Source organism: Myiozetetes cayanensis, unplaced genomic scaffold (genome assembly GCF_022539395.1).
Source record: "Myiozetetes cayanensis isolate MyiCay16 unplaced genomic scaffold, myiCay2020 scf827, whole genome shotgun sequence".
Taxonomy (NCBI): domain Eukaryota; kingdom Metazoa; phylum Chordata; class Aves; order Passeriformes; family Tyrannidae; genus Myiozetetes; species Myiozetetes cayanensis.
This window is the reverse complement of record NW_026088105.1, coordinates 1-14,892: the sequence shown is the minus strand read 5'-3', so window position 1 is coordinate 14,892 and position 14,892 is coordinate 1. Positions and strand designations below refer to the sequence as shown.

General features: G+C 50.0%; 1 protein-coding gene across 1 annotated transcript; it reads right to left on the bottom strand.

Moving 5' to 3' along the window:
• Window positions 1-5,958: 5,958 nt before the first annotated feature.
• Window positions 5,959-6,933, bottom strand: LOC126652405 (olfactory receptor 14J1-like). Its single transcript, XM_050339142.1, has one exon. It carries the CDS (start codon window positions 6,931-6,933, stop codon window positions 5,959-5,961), a length of 975 nt encoding a protein of 324 aa, XP_050195099.1.
• Between the last annotated feature and the right edge of the window lie 7,959 nt (window positions 6,934-14,892).

The following is a 14,892-nucleotide window of genomic DNA, read 5'->3' as shown; positions in this document are numbered from 1 at the left end:
ATGATCCTCTCTGGCTCATGGTGTGACCATTGTGGATGGTCCTGTGCAGGGCTAAGGGTTGAACTGGATGATCCTTGAGGGTCCCTTTAAACTCAGCATATTCTCTGACTCTGGGATTATCAACCCTGTGTTCAGCACAAATCCGAAACACAGCCCTGCACTGGCCATGGGGAAAAAATTTAACTGGACTCTCCCTGAAACCAGCACAGCCATCATGGGCTCTCACAGAAACATCCCACAGTCCATTTGTCACCTGGAACCAGTGACTCTGAGTTCCTGCTTCCCCAGCCCCAGGGATGGTGTCCTTGTCTGCTCGTTCCTCCACACTCTCTTCTCAGTGATGGCATCTTAACCAGACAAGCCCCTGGGAATAATTTCCTTCTAAGTCTTCAATTCTTCTGTGGTTAATTAGACAGATCTCAGAAGTGCATTCAAAGTGAATATATTGTATTAATAAAACCACAAATAAAGATGTCTTTTTTGTGACCTGCTTCACTTTTTTCCTGTTTTTACATTGATATCAGCAATCCCCAGTTGATATCGATCTCAAGCACTTCCTAATTCAGTCTGAATAGCAAAGAAAATCAGGACCCTTTGTGTCTGACAATCCATCAGACTTTATCCCTATCCCCACCCCACCATTCCCTCATCCAGCCCCTGGGACTCAAAGCAGCCTTGGGCAAATCTGAGCTTCCTCCACTAAAGGCTGGACCTGCAGGTTTCAGCTCCTTGGCACCAACTCCCACCTGCTTGGCTTGGAGAAAGAGCTGCACAAGACAGGGGGTTTCTGTGGCTGGGTTTTGGTAGCGGGGGGGCTACAGGGGTGGCTTCTGTTAGAATCTGCCAGAAGCTTCCCCTGTGCCATGGAGCCAATGCCAGCTGCTCCAGGATGGAGTTCCTGCCACTGGCCAAGGCTGAGCCACTTAGGAGTGACAGTAACACCTCTGGGATAACATATTTCAGAAGAGAGGAGAGTTGAACAGAAAAAATTCCAGCCTGGGAAGAGCAGAGTGAGAACATGGGATAACAACACAGACAGCAAGGCCAGTGCAGAAGGAGGGACAGAAGGGACCCCCCAGGAGCAGGGGAAGGACTCAGAGCTGAGGCCCCTGCAACCCATGGGGGAGCATCGGGGTGCAGAGACCCCCCCTGCAGCCCATGGAGGAGCCCACGCTGGAGCAGGTGGATGCAGGAAGGAGGCTGTGACCCTGTGGCAGGCCCAGGATGGAACATGTCCTGGCAGGGACCTGTAGCCGGTGCAGAGGGAAGCCCAGGCTGGAGCAGGTTTATCCTGGGCAGGACCATGGGGGACCCACGCCGGGTCAGCTCATCCCTGAAGGACTGACCCCATGGAGGAGGGACCCATGAGACAGCAGGGTGGGAAGAGCTGCTGCCCGAGGGATGGACTCATATTGGAGAGGTCCATCCAGGACTGTCTCCCTTGGGAGGGACCCCCACAGGAACAGGGAAAAGACTCAGAACTGTGGCCCCCCTGTAGCCCCTGGTGGAGACCAAAGTAACACAGGTGTTCCCCTGCAGACCATGGAGGAGCATCGGGGTGCAGAGACCCCCCTACACCCCAGGAAAGAGTAACCCACAGGACAGCAAAATGGGAAGAGCTGCTGCCCAAGGGATGGACTCAAACAACACCTGACTGCAACCCCCTTCCCCATCCCCCCGCACTGCTGGGGGGAGGAGGGAGAGCTGAGAAGGAAGGAGGGCTGGGGGGAAGGTGTTTTTAAAACTCTTTTATTTCTCACTCTTTGGCTTTTATCCTGTTAGGAATAAATTTAAGTACTATCCCTACTTTGAGTCTGTTTTGCCCATTAGTGATCAACTTTCTCCTGACCCTTATCTCTACTCTGGAATCCTCAGCTGGTTTCTTTCTCACCTCTGTGGAATTGCAGAGGGAGGTGGAGGTAGTGTCTTTTACTGGGTGTTTGAAATGCAGCCAGGGTCAACCCACTACACCAACCCATGTGCTTGAGGTCTTTTGTGATGTCACAGCCCATCCTCTCCATTCCGGAATAGCCCTTGGCAACCAAAGAACCAACACCCTACACTCCCAAAGTGAAACCCCACCCGTGTGCCATGGGCCCTTTTGTGATTTCACAGCCTGTCCTCTCCTTTCCAGAACAGCCCCTGGCAACCAAAAAACCAATGCCTCACACCCCAGAGTGCAGCCACACTCATGTGCCATGGGCCCCATTGTGATATCACAGCCCATTTTCTCCATTTTGGAATATCCCCTGGAAACCAAAGAAGCAACATCACAGAATGTCACAGTGCAGCCCCCCTATCTGCCATGGGACTCTTCGTGATGTCACGGCCTTTCCCCCAGGCAGGAAAGCCTATAACCTTCGGCTTTCAGGTGCAGAATGTGGGCCACCCTGGGCACTCCATGGGCAGCAAGAGCTTTCTGTCCTGCCACCTTTTGTCTGGCAGGAATATTTGACAATATTCCGTTTTGGGAGTCTCACTGGCAAGTACAGTGCAGGGCTCTGAAAAGCAAACAACAGCACTTCCACCCAGGAAAGAAAGCCCTTCCCCTGGTCTCTCATGTGCATTTGGGGGGCCACTCTTGGCACTGCATGGGCAGCAAGAGTGTTCTGTTCTGGCACCTTTTGTCTGAGAGGAATCTTCATCCGTATTCAATGCTGGGAGTCAGACTGACGGTTTAAGGGAAGGCCTCCAAAAAGAGAGCGACAGCCCTTTCCCCCAGGAAAGAAAGCCTGTAGCCTTCGGGTTTAAAGTGCAGTTGGTGGGACACCCTGGGCATTCCATGGGCAGCAAGAGCTTTCTGTCCTGGCACCATTTGTCTGGCAGGAATCTTTGTCCACATTCAAATTTGGCAGTCGGATTGACAATTTCAGCACGAGGCTCCTGCTAACGAACGACAGCCCTGCCCTCCAGGAAAGAAATTCCTTACCCTCGGCCTCTTTCCCTGTTCCTTCAAATATAACCTGAAGGGCAGCTTTCTAATATCTCTTCTCTTGGGAATTGTGAAGATAGACCCGCTCCCACGATTAATACCTCAGGCAAAACCACCCTGTTAACACCTTTCCCAACCTTCCTCAACCTTTCCCAAAGCTGAGATGAAAGATTAATAATATAATAAATAAGGAGTCTGCATGGGCCAAGGGACACCAATATGGTGTGTAACAGAGTGCTTTCCTGAAAGAGAACAAAGGCTGCAGTAGCAGTTCTGAATTGTAACACGTCCCAACAGGTAACCCTCTCAACCAATCCTGCCAAGGTTCTTCACTGCTCATGTCCACCAGAGTCCCGCAGAATTCATTTCCCTGAATGCTCTGCTGTCGCTCCTGAAACCCCAAACACTGCATCTCCCCACTTTTTGTTACAACAAGATAAAGAACAGTCAATCCTGAAACTTCTTAGGTTTTTTTTAACATAACATTTTCCATTTAACACAGTAAATTTTAACATCTGCAAGTGGCCAAGGCAGCCTGGACACACTCCCCTGGGGAAAGGGATGTGCCTGGAGAAGAGCAAGGCAGCATTTCTGTGCCTGCATAAAGGAATCCACAGCACAGAGAACTCTCTTTCCTGGCCACTTGCAGATCCCAACCTGGGATCCCTGCAGGGCCCTGAGCTGGAGGGGCTGCTCTGCAGAGGGAGGGGCTGTGGCACCCTGGGCTGAGCCTGCACTGGCCATGCTGGTCAGGCTGGGAAGCAGAGCCAGCAGGATGGGGATCACTGCTGCTGAACCCCTTCCCAACCTTTCAGAAGGCTCAGTAGCCATGGACAAGGCAGGGCAGGATTATGGCGTGTCTCCAGTGGCACAAAGGAATCAAGGGGCTGCTGGGACACTGCAGGGCCTCCTGGAGCCAAAGGAACCCAGGGACACTGTGGAATCTCATGGAATCAAAGGGGCTATTATGACATGTGGGGCTCATGGAACCAAAGGGACCCTGTAACAGTGACAGGGGTGACATCAGACTGTGACCTGTCACTGCTGGGGTTTCACAGGGCTCCATCTTGGGCCCTGTGCTCTCCAACATCTCCATCAATGACTTGGACTCAGCACTGGAAGGGACACTGAGCAAGTTTGCAGGTGACCCAAAACTGGGAGGAGCTGCTGAGCCCCTGCAAGGCAGGAAGGCCCTGCTGAGACCTGGACAGATCCGAGGGCTGGGAATCCCCAACCATGGGAAGTTCCCCAGGGGGAAGGGCCGGATCCTGCCCTGGGATGGGGCAACCCCGGCTGGACGGACACACTGGGAATGAGAGGCTGGGAAGCAGTGCCGGGAAAGGGCCCTGGGGGTGCTGGTGGGTGCCAGTTGGCCCTGAGTCAGCAGTGCCCTGGCAGCCAGGAGGGCCAAGCCTGTGCTGGGGGCATCAGGGAGGGGATGGAGCCCTGTGAAACCCCAGCAGTGACAGGTGTCACGGAGTTCCCCACTTCAATGATATTCCCAGTGTCCCAAAGGAACCTTGATTCCATAAGGTTCTGCAGTGTCCCAGGTTTACTTTTCTACCATGAAAAAACCCTCCTGAAACCATGACATTATCCCCCTCTTTCTTCCATTCCCTTTTTCATCATACAGTGTCCTAGCGACCCCTTGATTCCTTTGTGCTATTTGAGACACCCCATAATCATGCCCTACTTTTGCCATGCTGGTCAGGCTGGGAAGCAGAGCCAGCAGGATGGGGATCACTCCTCTCCACCCTCTTCCATCTCCCTGGAAGGCTCAGTAGGCAAGAACAAGCTGGGCAGGACCATGGGCTGTTTGCAATGGCACAGAGGGCAGGGCAGGGCTCCACTCCATCCAGCCTGTGGGCTGCAGAGTTCTTCAGGACACGCTCCTGGAAAGCCCAGCCCTGGCTCTGGTACAGCCCTCCCTGAGCTGGGCAGGCACAATGAGAGTTCACTGAGGGCAAGAGGAGTCACTGACCAGAGTCTTTTCTCTGTTCCTGCTGCGTCCTCTGGGATTGCAGAGCTCTCCTTTACCACTTCCCAGGGACATTTAGTACTTTAGCTGAAGGTGTCTCCACCCTGGGCAGGATTCTGCTCCAGGGCTCCAGTCACTGCTGACTGGATGGGACAGGCTGTCCCTGCAGATCCTCTGTGCTCTCCTGCAGTTCCTCATTTCCTACACACAAGTCCTCCCCTGCCATCAGAGCCAACACAAGCTGCAGAGTCCCAGGCAGGGGACCTGGAGACCATTTGCCACTGGCCACCAGCACAGAACATCTGAGCCAGCAATCAGGCCCTGAAGTACCACAGTGAGTCCTTCTCTCCCTGCACGGCCTGAGTGGGGAAACAACCCAAGCCAGGAGACTTTGGAGAGTCTATTCCTTGGCTTGTTCTTTACACCAACCTCTTAAAAAGAACAAGGCTTCAGGAAATGCCCAGGGGGATCCTCTTTCCTGATGGAAATGATGTTAAGGAGCCCAGCTCTGTACCAGCAGTGCCCTGGCCTGTCCCTGCCCATGGTCCCAGCACTGACCCACAACAGTGACTGAGCTGCCAGAGCACTCAGGCCTTGGGCAAGGAGCAGAAAGGAGAGGGAGGCAGTGGAAAAAAAGCATCTCTGAAAAGCCCAAGAGCTGCTGCTCCCTGGCAGTGCTCCTGTCCCAGGACTCTTTATCCCTTCTCCTCTGCACACAGGCACTGCCCTCCAGCTGCAGGGAAGTTCTTGGAGCAAGAATCTGGACAAAAGAACTCAAGTCCTTTATTAAGGATTGTGATTCCTCATGTACAGAATAACAAAGGATGGATGTTTGACAAAGAAGATTGCTGCAGGAACTTTTATTTTGTTTAAGTGCACAAAGAGACTGACTTCTCATTTACACAACTGAGAATCAAACCAAAAAGATAGAGAGTGAATTAGGTACAGATTGAAGAACAAATTTCTATGTTAAAGAGGAAGAAATAAAGGAAAACTCCCCCACCACCACACTCAAAAGCTTTAGAAGGCAGGCTGGGCCAGTGAAGGGTTACAACAGTGAGTGTTCTGCAGAATAAAAGAAGCAGATTATTGATCCTGAAAAGTATCCAGTCATTGTTTTCCTCAGGGAATTCTTGAGCTCCTGGTTCCGCAGGCTGTAGATGAGGGGGTTCAGTGCTGGAGGCACCACCGAGTAAAGAACTGACAGGGCCAGATCCAGGGGTTGGGAGGAGATGGAGGGGGGCTTGAGGTGGGCAAAAATGACGGTGCTTACAAAGAGGGAGACCACGGCCAGGTGAGGGAGGCACGTGGAAAAGGCTTTGTGCCGTCCCTGATCAGAGGGGATCCTCAGCACAGCCCTGAAGATCTGCACATAGGAGAAAACAATGAAAATGAAACAACCGAACACTAAACAGGCAGTAACCACAATGAGCCCAATTTCCCTGAGGTAGCCTGAGTGTGAGCAGGAGAGCTTGAGGATCTGAGGGATTTCACAGAAGAACTGGCCCAGGGTGTTGCCCTGGCACAGGGGCAGGGAAAATGTATTGGCTGTGTGCAGCAGAGCATTGAGAAACCCAGAGGCCCAGGCAGCTGCTGCCATGTGGGCACAAGCTCTGCTGCCCAGGAGGGTCCCATAGTGCAGGGGTTTGCAGATGGCAACGTAGCGGTCATAGCACATGATGGTGAGGAGGGAAAACTCTGTTGAGATGAAGAAGACAAAGAAGAAGGCCTGTGCAGCACATCCTGTGTAGGAGATGGTTGTGGTGTTCCAGAGGGAGTTGTGCATGGCTTTGGGCACAGTGGTGCAGATGCAGCCCAGGTCTGTGAGGGAGAGGTGCAGCAGGAAGAAGTCCCTGGGGGTGTGCAGGTGCTGGTCGCAGGCTACGGCGCTGAGGATGAGGCCGTTGCCCAGGAGGGCAGCCAGGGAGATGCCCAGGAAGAGCCAGAAGTGCAGCAGCTGCAGCTCCCGCCTGTCTGAAAATGCCAGGAGCAGGAACTGGGCCATGGAGCTGCTGTTGGGCATTGGCTGTTCCTTAGCACAGGATCTGTTCAGAAAAGGAAAAGATGAGGAACAATTAAGAGAGACCCCTCTCAGCAGAGATATTCCATCTTTCATAGTAATCCCCCCAAATCAATTGTATTTCCCTAATTCTGGCTCAGAGTGGTGTGAGCAGCAGGAGCTCTGCCCATGTGCTGCCAAGGGCTCAGCTTTGCTCTGCTGCCCAGGGGACATGGAGCTGGTTTGTGACAGCTCTCATGATCACACAGGTGTCAGATGTAACTCACCTTTAAGGGAAAAGCTCTGTATCTGACCTCCCTGTTTATGAGAGCGTGGAATGCAGAATAGAGGCTTCTAATATCCTTAGAATAACTTTTCTCTGTAACATATGTTCCACCAGGAAATCTGCAGAATGTTCTTTTTAGGAGTAAAAATTCCCATTTTTATGGCTGAAAATGTGAAGAGCCTTGAGAAAAGACAAGAGACAAAAGGGCTCAGCTCTCTGTAGTTTAAAGAAGAGAGAGCTGCAGAGTCCTTCAGCCTGTTTCCCATCTGCCCTCCTCTTTCCCTTGTTCTACATTCATTTTGATTTCACACAAATAAATATTGAAATATTGAAAAACACACCCACAAATACCTGTGCAGTGCTGAGAACAGGACAATGTTCCTTCCAAGGGCAGCTCTGTGCAGGGTCCCCTGTGCCAGCCCAGAGGTGCAGCTGTGCTGGACAGAGCAGGACAGGAGCCCTCCTGCAGGGAAGCCAAGAGCTGGCACAGGACAGTGCCCACCCCCAGGGAAAGGCTCAGCACTGCCCAGGATCCTGGGCTCATTTCTGAGGCTGCCTGAAATATTCACCTCAGAGAGTAAAAGGGTTGGAATTTCAGTGCAGCCTCCTGAGCTGGGAGAACAATGTCTGTGCTGCAATGCCTAAGCAGCAAACACACAGCAGCACTAATTCCTTTCCTGGAGCCCCTGTCTTTTCTCAGCTGTGCCAAAATTCTGCATGAAATATCCTGTAGTGGTGTGGAGCTGTGAGCAGGTCTGAGCCTGCAACAGCCAGACATGGAAAAGATCATCCCTGCCCTGCCAGGTTTGCTCCTTGGCCAGAGCCCTCCTGCCCCAGCCCTGGAGCAGCTCCCCGGGCCGGCTGAGCTGCCCCTGGCAGGCAGCAGAGTCTCTGCCCAGCACAGCACCCTGGGCTGCAGGACCCTGCTCTGCCCCACAGCCCTGGGCACCCCTGGCTGCACCCTCGGCTTTACAGCTCTTCCCAACTGCCCCAAAACAGCCCCTCCTCAGCCATCCCATCAGCTGGGGCTGGGCCAGTTTTAGCAGATGCCTCCAGGAGCTGCCCCTGCACTGCCCTGCAGCCACAGACTCACCGTGTGCAGCCCCGCCAAGATTCCTCCTGCAGGGAGCTCTCAGCCCTCCTGCCAGTGCTGAGCCCCTTTCGGCTCTGCCTGTGCCCTGCTGGTGTCCCTGAGCTGCCCTGGCAGAGCCCTCAGCCCTGCTGGGCTGTGCAGAGGAGCTGCTCCTGGGCATAGCTGTCTCTTTGAAGCTCTTCTTGGTTGCCAGGAGCTCCCTGTGTGCCAGAAGCCTGGCCCAGCTCAGCAGCACAGCAACAGCCCCAGGCATTTCATCACCCTTGGGGGCTTTGGGGTTATTTACATGAGACTCAGTCCCTGAGAGGAAGTTCAAAAAACTTCTCAAGAAGTCAAAGTGAGATTGAAACACTAAAATTTCTTGTAGTTCTAATGAGTCTCACTGAGGGACACAACTGAGAACGTGTCCCCAGGTTCCAGTTAGACCAGAAAACTGCAGACAGTGATGACAAAGATGGACAAAGAAGGCAAAGGTGGCTCTGATGCTGAAGAAACACTGGTTTGTCTTCCTTATGCAAAGGACCAAGGCCTGACCCCCAGCCCCTGGGAAGGCAGATCCTGTCCCTGCCTCATTGCTCAGGGCTCTTCCTGGGGCACTGGGATGTGGGATGTGCAGTGCCAAGGGCAGGACGATGGGGTGGCACCTGCCAGGCTGCTGAGCAGGGACAAGGAGGCCAGGAGGCCCCAGGGCTGCAAGGGTCACTTGTCTTCTCCTGGCCTCAGGGGCACAGCCAGCAGCCATGGCCAAAGGCCTGCACAAGGTGGCTGTGTCAGGGCCTTTCAGCTTCTGCACAGGCCTCTCTGCTGTGCAGCCCAGGCTGTCCTAGGGTGTCCATGCCCTGCCCCTTTCCCTGCAGGCTGTCGTCATCCCCCCGGCTGCCCCACCTGGCTGGCCCCTTCCTGCACTGACATCTCTGCGTCCTCCCTGGCTCTTCCTGCACACACAAAGCCTTGGGCTCACCCAGACTCTTCCTGGCTCATGTGTGGCACCACAGCACTGCCCTTGTAGTGAAATTCTTTGAGTCTAATATGTCAAACTCCTTCTCCAAAGAATTTCTATTTCTGGGACATGAATTGCCTTGTTTTTGGAGAAGCCACGCTAAGAAGGTAAAAAATCAATTCAAATAAAGTTCCAACATCTCTGTGTGAGCGTTCCACCAAATAGGTCAATGGCAGAGCCTGCCAGGATGACCTTGCCAGTTGAACATGGGGGATTCTGTTTGGGATCTGAGCCTTATGATGGGCAAATAGAAATCATATTTGTGGACTGTGCAAGACCTCTCATGGGACCTCCATGGAAGAACAAAAGGAAGGGAAATGGTGGGATCACAGTTGTTTGTGAAGGAACAGATGTGAGAAAACAGAGAGAAAAGGGTATGAAAAAGATCAGAATGTGCAAATATGGAACCATGTAATCTTAGAGAAGTCCTGGAGAATTAGATCAGGGATGTAACTCAAACTAACAGGATGTAAATAAGCTCTGTGTCCGCAGATAAGGTAAAGAACAAACGTAAGAGTTTTTGGTGGTGGAACAGAATGATGATGGGCCTGCTCAAGAACTGAGGGCAAGGCAACAGAGGAAGCCTGGAAGGACCAAAGAAGGACCACCAGGAGGGTGATTATGTGAAGAAAACTAATGAATATGTATTAAACAAACGTGAACATCTAAGGAATATGTTACCAGGGTGTGCAATAAGAAGTCCTGTCCATCTGTCATTTGGCACCTTTGGTTAGAGGAGCTTCCCTGCCAATGTCCAGTGCTGAATAAAGAACAATTCCTGCTTCTTAATACTTACAAACTGGAGTTGAGGTGTTTGTTTCTGCTGCCTTTTGGTATCAGGGCCATTGTGACACTTTGGAACCTTCTGGAATCCAAGGGCCATTGCCACAGGGCAAGGCCTTATGGAGCCAGAGGCCCTTGGCCACTGGGGCAGTTCACAGAATCCAGGGGCCTTGATGACACTCCAGGGCGTCACAGAACCAAAGGAGTCCCGGGAAGGTGCTGAACCTCCTGGAATCAAGGGGGCATTGTGACACTGTGACACTGTGACACTGTGACCCTGCAGGGCCATATGGAGACAAAGGGGCCATTGTGACCCTGGGCAATCTCACAGCACCAAGGGCCATTGTGACACTGCAGGGCCTCATGGATTCAAAGGAGTGCTGGGACACTCTGGACCTGATGGAATCACTGTGCAATTGGGAAACCACAGAACCTCATGGAATCCTCAGGACCACTGTGACATATCAGAATCTTCTGGAATCAAGGGACCATGGTGACAGTGCAGGGCCTATGGAGCGTAAGGGACCATTGTGACACCGTGGAACCTCATGGATTAAAGGAACCTGTGACACACTGGATTATTGGGATAATTCTTGACTCAGAACAGCTCCAGTGTGTGTGTGGGTGGGGAAGGGACAAGTGGAATTTGCCAAAGGAGAGGTGGTGCCCTGTTCCATTGCCCAGCCCTTGGAGCCTCCTTGGGCAGCCCTGGAGCTGCTGTCAGTCCAAAGCAGCCCGGGAGCACTGCCCCATCCCACAGCCTGGAGCCCCTAACCCAGCCCCACACTGGCTCCAGCACACCAGCAGCTCTTCCCCTCACCCTCCTGCAGCCCCAGAGTGGCCAGTGGGCCACAAGTCCCCCCTGGGGGGTGGGCACAGGGGGCAGAGCAAATCAAAGGAGCCCCGTGCGGCCATCGCGTGGTCGGACCCTCCATCTGGGCACGGGGAAGCTGCACTGGCACCAGACTGCGGGTGGGAGCTGCACTTCTCTCTTTCCTTACTTATTCTCTCAATCTCTCATAATATTTTAGGAAACTTAAAACTGGATGGGTTGGGTTTTTGCTGACTTGTCTGTGTTGGCCTGTGCTCAGTCAATGCTTTGGGGAATGCTTTGTTCTGGTGGAATGTTGTCTCTTCAACTTTTTGCCAAGCTCCCTTTTTTTCTCAAGTTTACCAGTAAAAGTGTGTTTTTTGACCTCCTGAGAGGTCAAAAGTGTGTTACATCTTTTCCACTGCACTCCCTCAGTGTACCTAAAGAACTGAAGTCCATCTGCAAATATCTGGAGGGTGGATATTTTTGATGCCTTGTCTATTTTTTAAAGGAAAACCCTTTTGATGAGCTCCTAGCTCAAACCTGGGGTCTTACAGTCACCATCCCTGGAAGTGTTCAGAAAACACTGAGCTGTGGCACTTGGGGACACGGTTCAGTGGTGAAGATGCCAGTGTTGGGTTAATGGTTGCACTCCATGATCTCAGAAGTCTTTTCCAACCTTAACAATTCTGTGATTCTGTGGTGACTCAACCACTTCCCTGGACATTCTGTTCCAATACTTGATAACCCTCAGTCATCCTTTTGATGCTGCAAACAAGGAAACTCATGGAATGAAGGGGCCATTGTGACCCTGCAGGGCCTCAGGGAACCTTGTCTGTTGGGAAACACAAAGGGATATGTGGGGGTGTTTCACTGACAACCAGGAGAATTTTGGAGAGCGACCTTTACACCCCTGGATCATGATGTGTCCACACATCTCTGCCTGGGTGTGGGTGTGAATTGACTGTGGTGTGAATGTTGTTATTGTGAATCTGTAATTCAGTCACTGTGAAAATTGTAGCAAATGCTATTGAATCACTTGATAACTGTTAAGTTGGTCAGTGATTAGGTTCTACTAATCTCTTCTGCCTCTTTATATTTGTGACCAAATCATTTGTACCCCTTGCCCACTTGCATCCAAAGGCTCTGTGCAAATCACTCCCTTTCACAGAAAAAATCTATTTTTCAGAGGTCCACTTTAAATTTTTCCTACTTAGGAAAACTACAAATAAACACCAATTAGTTTTTGAAAAATATGAAGGTAATTAAAAGGAGGAGAATAATTTGTTTTTCTGTATTTTAATGAGCCACATAGCATGCTTAGAAACAAGTACTGAGAGAATACTGAAGAAGTTTCTCAGGAAGTCAGAACGACAAGCTCCCAGACCCTTGAAGCATTGCTGGGCCCCACTGAGGGCAGGCACTGACAAAGCCTCCCCAGGGACTCCTTCGAGCAGATCCTTGCAGGCCAGGAGTGCAGGCAGACAAAGGAAAGTTGCTTGTGGTGGCCTGAGGGGCAGAGGTAGCTGCCAGAGCCAAGGGCACAAAGGCCTGGGTGCCTTTGGGCCTTGTAGCCCTGCCAGAGCCCTTGACCATCTCTGCTGCAGGCTGTGCATCTACATAAGTTTAACTCTTATAACTGTCTTGTTCAAGTAATAGAGTTAGCATCTTTAAGTATTTCTATTTTTTATTAATTAATACATACAAATATTCTGTTGTCGCAGAAAAGTGTATACAATATCAACAACAAATCATCATTAAGCCTTCAGCATCCAAAAGCTGTGAAATTACCTAACTCACATCTGTTTCTGCCACAATAATCACTTAAAACTGACTTAACTATCAATAACAAAATTACAAGCTTTTTGATAAAGAGCAACTAGAAGCAATTAGAAGGAGTAAGTAAACAAAAGTTGGCTACACCTCAACAACCAGAGACTACTTGGAATGAGCAACTTAAATTGACTTCTCACAGAAGACACTGGATTTCAAGCTGTGTTAACAAATTGCAATAGTGACTTATCTTTTCATTTTTCTAGGTACAAACTCAGAAATGCGGATGTTTACTTACTAATATAATATCTTTGAATTCATTAACCTTTAGAATTCGAAACAAAAAATGGGGGAAAGAGAATATGCATGTGCATAAGCAGGTACTGGATCAGAACAGATGTCATTTAAGTTTGTTAAGCCTATCTAAGCCTATTCCTTATACTAATTCCCCTTTAAAACAGGACTTACAAGCTCCCGATCACTTACTTCCTAAAATCTTAAATCTGTGCCTGAAAAATAAAGACAAAATACAGATTACAGGTTTGCATGAATGAGGAGAGATTGAGGCAGCCGCCTAAGAATGAGTGAGAGAGAGATGGTGTGAATTTATGAATGTATGTGAACCAAAATGCACCTTATGCCATATGCCTGGAACAAGCACACTCACACAACAAACACTACCTCTGCCACATCACCCTAATAAGGGACAGCTGAGAACAAGACATCCTCCCCTAACTCTTTTTTCTTGAAGTAAAACTAAGTTTTCCCCAGTTATATATAGACCCTCAGATAATAAAGTTTTTGTTCTACTCAGTTGCATGAGACCCTTAGGTAAATAAGGATTTTGTTCAATAAAGTTTTGTTATACCCAGTTGCAGGATTCCCTTAGGTAAATAAGGTTTTAGTAAAGACTTGCTGCAATTTGCAAGTCCATAAAGGTAATACAAGTAATAAGGTTAGTATGTCAATGAAAAATGTTCTGTTAAAAAGTAGTTAACAAAAGGATACCAAATTCCACTGTTCTGTATCTTGTTGTAATAAAGACAGGGGAGATGTGGAGTTAGGGTTACAGGAAGGGGGCCAGAAAGGCATTCTGGGAGTTGTAGTCCATAAAGTGCTCTATCACACATGTGCAATGAAGGGCTTGTTTAGCATTGGTCAAGAAAGTCACATGTTATGAAGTGTTACAGTTTGAAACCACTTTTTAAGCTTTTGTCTCGTTAAATAAAGCATCTTTTGCTACACACCACATTGGTGTCTCTCTGGCCCACTGGACCCTTTATTTATTATATTAATAATATTGCAACAATGATGGATCCAGGGCAGTGTATTTTCTCATGGCAGCTCTAAGTCTGTCTAAGAATGCCATGGGGGTCTTGTCCCACCCTTGCCTTACATCGTACAAGGCAGCCAATTCACTGCTTTGGGTGTAGGGCTTCACAATCCCACCTGCACCAATCTTCTATACTTAGAATGCTCAGGGTTGTTCAGGTCCCAGTTAGGTTTCCATAGTGGAAAAATTTCATCTTTATCTCCTCATAAAACATTTATTGTAATCTGTCCTTCCACATGATTTCTTGCTGCTTTTATTATGAGCTCTTTTTCTGTTTCTGTCCCTTCTGAGAGTATCAAATCTATGTCTGACCAACCATTGTTCTGATTTTTCACAATTAATTCAAATTTCTTAGCCACCTTCTCAGGATTTTCCCTAAATAATTTTGCTTCCTCCCTCCAGCTGTTCAAATCACTGTCTGAAAAAGGTACTTTCCCTTTTGCCTGATGACCTGCAGGTGTCATTACCTGCCTCAGAGGAGCAACTGTGTGACCAGTCTCAATTTTAGTTTTGCATATTTGGCTCTGGTGCTCTACAGTGAGGCTGCAGTTCGGGAGGGTCTGGGATACTTTCCTCATCACTCTCTCTCTTTCCCAACTTGAGACCCCTCTGACATTTGCTGCAGGCATAGGGGGGTCCTGGGGGGCTCTATTAATACCAAAACTTTTCTGCCACTGTCGTGGTTTTGCCCATCAGCCCATCCCTGGGGCTGAGGATGGTTTTGTCCAGGTGATTTCCGGACAAAAAACCAATCAAAAAGTTCAGTGACGCCTTTGCTAATTACATCTTTAAGAAAACGGAAGAGAAGGTTGTGGCGCAGTTGAAATTAGGAACAGCAGCCATGTAGGAGAGAAGCGGTGGGCCCGAGGAGGGCCAAGGCCCTCCTCCCCGGCTTGGGCCGGGG